Source organism: Onychostruthus taczanowskii, unplaced genomic scaffold (genome assembly GCF_017590055.1).
Source record: "Onychostruthus taczanowskii isolate IOZ18803 unplaced genomic scaffold, ASM1759005v1 scaffold37, whole genome shotgun sequence".
NCBI classification, from domain to species: domain Eukaryota; kingdom Metazoa; phylum Chordata; class Aves; order Passeriformes; family Passeridae; genus Onychostruthus; species Onychostruthus taczanowskii.
Genome location: NW_024501126.1, coordinates 3810025 through 3817456, shown reverse-complemented (window position 1 = coordinate 3817456; position 7432 = coordinate 3810025). Strand labels below are relative to the sequence as shown.

The 7432-nt window shown below is 51.0% G+C and overlaps 1 protein-coding gene across 2 annotated transcripts; it reads right to left on the bottom strand.

The window, feature by feature from the left end:
- Positions 1-1170: 1170 nt before the first annotated feature.
- Positions 1171-6503, bottom strand: FIGNL1 (fidgetin like 1). 2 transcript variants are annotated; one of them, XR_005953210.1, is made up of 3 exons: positions 6475-6503; positions 1372-3921; positions 1171-1273 (listed from the first exon to the last, which is right to left on the bottom strand). XR_005953210.1 is itself a non-coding variant. In XM_041411760.1 (2 exons), the coding sequence occupies exon 2, from the start codon at positions 3911-3913 to the stop codon at positions 1844-1846; it is 2070 nt and encodes a 689-aa protein (XP_041267694.1). In that variant the 5' UTR covers positions 3914-3921; positions 6475-6503; the 3' UTR covers positions 1351-1843. The 2 variants fall into 2 exon arrangements, 1 of the variants encoding a protein (XP_041267694.1); XM_041411760.1 differs by lacking the exon at positions 1171-1273 and having other exon boundaries at positions 1351-3921.
- Between the last annotated feature and the right edge of the window lie 929 nt (positions 6504-7432).

Sequence of the window (7432 nt, the reverse complement as noted above, 5' to 3'; positions counted from 1 at the left end):
TGTGTTTATAGCTCTCCAAAAGGGAACTTGTAAGAACAGGCTTAATCTCATAATCTTCACCCAAGTGGCACAAAAGTCGATTGGTTTGAACCACATCACACATTTATTCTTTCAGAATAATCTAATTATTCTATTTTCACTGTCTCAAAAATTAAGATAAATTCCCATACCAGAATTTTTACATCTCTACAAAACAATTTTTGATATATATCAGACTTTACTATAATCATGAGCTATGAATAAATCTAACTCATTTGTTTAAATCAGGATGAGCTCTAAGAAATTCTAAGCCTTCCAAATTATTCTGAATTCAAGGCTCACTGTAGTCTCCTGGGCCCTTTACTTTTCAAATGTCTTTAAAAAATGCCAGTCAAACATTCATCTAACTTCAGAGAAATCTGAGGAAGAGCAGCTTTTAAGCTCTGCATTTTCCCCAGTAGGAGAAAAAGTTCTTTAGAGAAGCTGAAAACGAAGCACAGAGAGCAGAGCAGCCAGCTCTGCCACACTGACAAAGGAATCCAAAGCAAAGATTTCCATTTATTTTCCTCTCAGGGGCAGCTGTGCTCAGCCAGTGGGCAAGGACAGGTTATCTGAATAAAAGGCTGAGCATTCTTTCATGCCTTAGGTAAGAATGCCAAATACAAGCTAGCCAAGAATTTTACCATTGATGCATGAGGACTTTTTAAGGAGCGGTGGAACCCAGGAGGTGTTAGGACACGGGATCTCTCCTTCCTGACCACTAGAGCCCAGCACTCTCGGAGGTCACCAGAGTGTGACACAACCCCCACACTCTCCAGTTTCACAAGGACACCTCACTCACGGAGCCTTCAGACACTGCCACGGGATTCAAGTTTACCAAATAGCCACGTCCAGACCCTGAGCCCCCTTGTCCTGCCACTGGGGGCTCTTTCCAAATCCTGCTCTTCCTCCTTGCCAGCTTCTCCAGCCCTTAGTTTGGCAGTGAGTTTTGGATCCCTACAGCACCTGGCTGCCCACACTGGCTACCCCACAGCTGGGCTGAGATCCTAAAGCCCCTAAGACCCCTGGCCTCTTCTCCACCTGCAGGTGTCCAGACCTTCCAATAAAACACACCCACACATGCTGATGCAGCACAGAAAGTAAGGTCAAGCAGAAAATCATCAAAAATAAGTTTTTAATGAGAAGCTGGGATTGACTGCAGTGATGAGCCAAAAGACTGTCAGACAAGAGCAACACTCAAGAGACCTTCCTCTTTTGTCTCCCCTTCCATTTTTCCATACAAGTCCACATCCACCTCCACCCTCTCCTCCCAAACAAAGCACCTCAATTATTCTTCCCTATCCAGTTTTGCCATACTCCCCCTTCCATTTTTCCATACAAGTCCACATCCACCTCCACCCTCTGCTCCCAAACAAAGCACCTCTAATTATTCTTCTCTATCCAGTTTTGCCATACTCCTACCCAAAATGGGTATTTCTGCTATTACTTGAATCCCTTACTGACACAGCCTGGTGGACCTTGCAAGATTTCTCCAACATTCCTTTCAATTATTTGTGAGGTTTGATAGCCTTCCCCTTAAACATCGGTGACATTTGTTTCCATCTCTCCCAGCAACCTGTAAATGCTGCCAGCCTCTCAATGCCACTGCTGTTCAGCGACTTCTCTTATCATGAGCAGCAGTTCCTCATGGTCTTTTCAGCTGGCAAAGCCTCAGCCAGAGCCTGGACATCTGCCTGTATAACATGAGAAGTTTTAATTCCAGGACAGAAACAAAACAAAGTGCAGAGGCACTAAACAGCCACAGGTTTAATACGTGGCGGTGCCGAAATCCTGAACTGCTCCTGTGCAACAGCTGCGATGCAGCTCATCTGCCGCAGCCAAACGTCTGGTTCCAGGTTTCATAGAGCTCCAGGTCCTTGGGGGACACGCTGGGCCGCACCGTCCTCAGGGCACTCTCAAAGTCCAGGAAAGAGATGGGCCGTACCTGCTCCGGCGTGATGGTCGCAATGTCCATGGATTGCAGGCTGCGGATAGGGCCCAGAGAAGCTTCCCGACACAGCTGTGTCATGTCTGCCCCAGAAAACCCATCGGTTTTCTGGACTATGAGTTTGATTTCCTCTTCATTCAGAGAGCAGTGCTCCTTTGCCATCAGCCGGGTGACAATCTGCTTCCTGGCGGAGGCTTCTGGGAGAGGGATGTACAGTCTCTTCACCAGTCTCCTTCGGGCAGCTTCATCAATTTCCTGGGGTCGATTTGTTGCTCCAACCACCAGGATACGATCTTCAGAGGAGGTTGTTGTCCCATCTAACTGCACCAGAAATTCAGTTTTTATTCTCCTGGACGACTCATGCTCCCCCTCTCCGCGCTGGGACAACAGGGAATCGATCTCGTCGATGAAAATCACCGCTGGCTGCTGACACCGCGCCACAGCGAACAGCGCACGGACCATCTTCTCCCCCTCACCCACCCACTTGGAAGTCAGAGAGGAGGCACTGATGCTAAAAAAAGTTGCTCCAGATTGGCACGCGATGCACTTGCCTATGAGGGTCTTGCCAGTCCCAGGGGGGCCAAAAAGCAGAATTCCTTTCGGAGGACCACGCAAGCCGGTGAAGATGTCTGGTCTCAGCATGGGCCACACCACTATTTCTTTTATAGTGGCTTTGGCAAACTCGACTCCAGCAATGTCATCCCAGCTGACCGGAGGCCCGTGGTCCATGATCTCGTGCATGATGAGTTCAACCATTTTTGGTTCTATGTTTTTCAGCCGCTCATCCACAGGCAGCAATGGGTCTGTTGATTCCCCGACATGAGGCTTACACTGCGCTCCTCCGTTTTCACTTCCATCTTGTTTTGGAACTGGAGGCACAAACTTGCTGAATGGACCCCGAGACCTGCCTGCACCCAGGGATTTTTTCATGCCTCCATATGACGAAACTGGTGCACGCTGGTTTTGACATTTCTTTTGCTGATCCATCCACAGCTGCTCCTTTGCAGTTTTAAACCCAAGAGCACTGCTTTCTTCATTTCTGTTTCTCTGCCCTGAAAAGCCATTAGTTTCTGTAGAAATGGAAGCCTGACATGGAGCAAGGCTGGGAACAGCTGTGCTGCCTTCATCAGCCAGACCATAGAACGCTTTTCTTTTCCCAGAATTTGCAGACCAGGCAGGTACAGCTGACTGGCTGAAAAGAGACGAATTTTGTCCATCACAACAGTTACCTGACATTTTCAGAGAACTACTATTAGTGGCTTCTTTGCTTCCAAAGAGCGGAGTTGCCTGGAAACCTGGAAGAACCTGTTTGCTTAAGGAGGCTGTTGTGGCAGGAAGTGTGTCTGGAGTCCTGGTCACAGGAGGCACACTGCTTTGAAGTGACTTGGAAGATGAGGGATGCCCAAGAAGATCTGGTGCCTGACTCACACATTTTGCTGAGCCAGCAGTGAGCTCAGTCTCCCTGGTACTGCCGAAGACATCGAGTTTAGGAAGAGCTGGAGCCGCGGAGGCGCTGACCCCTTTATCAGCTCGTACACGGGCATCTGTCGGTGCCATCTGAGAGCTCTGGAAAATTTTGCCAGCCTGCATCCTCTCTCGCACACACTTCAACTCAAACACGTTATCTGTTGTCAAGGCAGATTGCCACTTGTCACTGTCACTTTGCTGACATTTTGCCAAAGTCAAAATGTTTTCCGCATAGTTATTCACGCCGGTCTCTGCGTTGCCAGAGTCAATAATCGCGGAGTATTTCTCTGCGTACTTCTTAAACAGGTTGGCAGCGCAGACCTGGGAGATCTCGGAGTTTGCCCATGCATACTGAATGCGCAGGATCTTGGCACGGTATCCATCTGCCTTCTGCCTGGGCGTGCAGGTGCCAGAGGTGACAGCAAAGTGACTTTCCTGCCAGTCACTCAGGTGCACCGCGCTGGGGGTGGGGGCCCCCATCACTGACGCTGGAACAGACAGAAAATACCTGCAGTTACAAAATGCCATTTCACACCATTTGCACCAGCTGCTTCTCCCCTTTCCTAAATACTTACACAGGAAAACCTACATTATTTTAACTGTGAGAAATAGAGCAGGAGGTCTTGCAAGCTACTTAGCCAGTCTGGACACTTTAATCTTTTCAAAAAGCAACCAGCTTTGTGGTGCAAAGGCATTTAGGCTGAGGTTCTCTTTTCTTCCTTGTCCAAAGAAAAGAAAAAAGTGGGGGAAAAAGAAAAAAGAGAGTTTGCTTCTAACCAGAGGTCTCCTGGGGAGGTAAGTAGGCTGCAAAGAATGGTAACAGATGGCCAAGCAAAAACTGGCCTTGTTAAATGAAATCACCAGTGCTTTCATTCTTATTTGACAGAATATGGCACAGTGCAGCAGAGGACAGAGGATACACCACTGTCAGAACGATTTAATCCATTCCAGTGATGGCAATAAAAATGAAACAATTAAGCTAGTAAGTAAAATTGCGTGCAGTGTCTTGGAGGGGAGATAAAAATGGAATGAATAATCCTGAATGTAGCAAGCTTTCATATTAAGAAAATATTAGCAGATTACTAGAAAATGTTCAAAACTATTTCTTCTATTTAGAAGGCAATAGAAGGTCCCCATTTTACACTTTAAAGAAAAGATCTTGTGTGTTTAAAGCAATCCTTGTTTCTCAGTTTCAGAAAGTGGAATTTAAGCTCCTTTAGTGCTGGGTTTCTTTTAAGAAACAGGGAAGATGACATTTGGCTCAGGAGGAGTATTTTGTTTGACTTGAAATGACTTGCCCACGTTCACGAGGTACTTTCTTTCTCTGCCAAGTGTCACGTCCATATACTCTGCACCCTTCCAACAGAGTGTGTGTCAAGTTGCAATCCTCTGGATCAGCTATGGACTGCGTAGGATTGCAGAGGAAAGTACAGGTGCAATGCTCATGCCAGGCTGGGGAACTGAAGGAATCAACGCTATGTGAGGGTGTCCTCCCTAATTGTTTGCAAAAAGTCTGGCATCAGCATCAGACAACAGAGAGCACAGTATGTTTATTGCTCATATGCTTATATGGTTACACACACGACAAGTAACAAGGATGTAAATCATTTTGGTTTGAATTTTTTTACTACAGCCCAAATTTGTAGAGCTGTTTAGAAAAGTCAAAATACATTTTACCTGCAAATCTGGCATTTCTACAAGCAAATCCAATTAAAACAAACAGAATCGAACCACAGAAGTAAGAGTTGCTCACCGAAGAGTTACTGCCAACTTTTGTACTGTGAGAAGTGTAACTTGCACCAAGAAAATTTGATACAAACTCACATCATCATCCATCCACAGCTGAGTGACAGATGAACAGGAGATAAAAGGCTGCAGCCTTTTACTTCTTTTCTCTAAATGGCTTTCACTGTGCCCGTAATTATTTTTTGTAACTGTTGAATCAAAAATATCTTAAGTGATACAAAAGCATAAATTCTGGAAAAGTTTTGCCCCAAAGAAATGCTTGCATAATTCAGAACATAAAATCTCAAGTCCACCACCACTTTCTTAAGGATTCAGTGGTCACCTTCATAGCACTGAGGGAAGGTCAAAACAAGTGAACAGTGGTAACCAGTTTGAGATTTCAGATTGATTATTCTCAGAATAACAGAATGGGCAAGGCTGGAAGGGACCACAGTGGTTATCTGGTCAAACCTCCCTGCTCAAGCAGGGTCATCCCAGAGCACATGGCACAGGATTGTGTCCAGACAGTTCTTGAACATCTCCAGTGAGGGAGACTCCACAGCCTCTCTGGGCACCCTGTTCCAGTATGATCACTCCCACAGTAAAGTTCTTCCTCACATCCAAGTGAAACTTCCTATGCCTCAGTTTCTGCCCATTGCCTCTGGTCCTATTGCTCGGCACCACCAAGAAGAGCCTGGATCCACCCTCTCGACACCCACCCTTTAGTTATTTATATACATGTTAAACACCGTCGGGCACCATTCTCTCCCCCGGTCTAACCCATGTTAATAGTCCTCCCAGCCTTACAACTTCTCTCCAAGCGAGCCACATGCACACACGCTCAGCCAGAACAGTTCCCAGACGAGGCCAGGGTACTCCGTGCGCACGCCTGCAGCCGGGGCTGTATCCAAGCACTGCCAATGGATCCGGCACTCGGCTGCGCGCTCGCCTCAGCGCGGAGCGGGCGGGAGCCGCCGCTGCCGCCGCACACGAGCTCGCCCAGCTCGGGGCCCGGGGAAACACAGCCAGGTACGGGACACAGCCGCCCCTTCACTGCCCTCAGGCCGGGGATCCAGCCGGGAATCCGGCCGGGAAGCTGCCTGGGCATGGCTGAGCCCTCGCCGCCCCTACCCAGCCGGCAACCACGGCCCCTCAGCTTAGGAGCCCTGGCCGGCCCGGCGGCGGGCGGATGCCCCCTCAGGGCACGGGAAGCGGAGGCCACAGCCCCGAGAGGGTCCCGCCGCTCCCTCCCTTCTCCCTTCTCCCTTCCCCGTCCCCTCAGTCCCGGCCGTGCCGCTCCCGCGCCCCGCACCCACCGGCCGCCGCCGCCGCCGCCAACCGCGCGCGCCCGCTCTGCGCCCGTCCCCACCCCGCCCGCCAATCGGGTAACAGCGCGCCGGGAGACTCAGCCAATCAGAGACCGGGAGGACGGGCCGAGGGGGAGAGGGGCGAGTTTGCCGCGACGACGTCACCCGCAGCGCTGGGAAGGACGGCGCGCGACAGGGCGGGCGCTCCCTATTGGCTGCGCCGGAGGTGCTCGCCGACCAATGGGCGCGGGGTCCGTGCCTTGCGAGGCGGGGCCGGCTCCGCGCCAAGTGCAGCGCGTGGGGGTGCGCGCGCCTGCTCTGAGGGGTCGGGGGGGGGGGAATCCTCCGCGTGCGCCCTCCGCGTGCGTCCCGCGTGCCCTTGGTGTGTTCCCTCCCGGATCCCTCAGCGTGTGCCCTTCGGGTCCGTCCCGTGTCCCCTGGTCTCCCCCCGTCCTTCCCGGGTCCCTCCCGTGTCTCCCGCCGAAGCCGCTGCCGGCGGCCCCGGGCGCTCCCGGGTGCCGGTGTCTCGGCTGCCGCGCCTTGCCAGCCCTGCTCGCACCCTTCTGAAAAAGCTTTCTGGTCGGGCCTTGGTTCCTCCGCTGAAGGTCACAGCACCGAGAAGGGAGAGGCTGGAGAACGTAACAGGTTCTGTCACGTTTATTGCCTGTCCAGGCCATTTTCAGTAGCAGTAGAAACGTGGAGATGTGCAATTTCTGTGAGGCAGACGAGGTCTTTACCTTCAGTTCGGTGATTTAAGGAGCAGAATTGCCGTGGCTCTTCCTGTGTCAAACTCGGCTTTGGCTGCCCAAACCGGCAGAGCATCCCACCAGCATTCCCCGCTGCCCGCTGTTTGTTCCTCTCCTGGCAGTCGGTCGGAAGGCCCTCTGGATGCCCTGTGCTCGGCTCACAGGCGGCCAGGACAGTGTGTCCCGGGCTCTGTCCTTGGCAGCAGCCCTCCGTGCAGGCC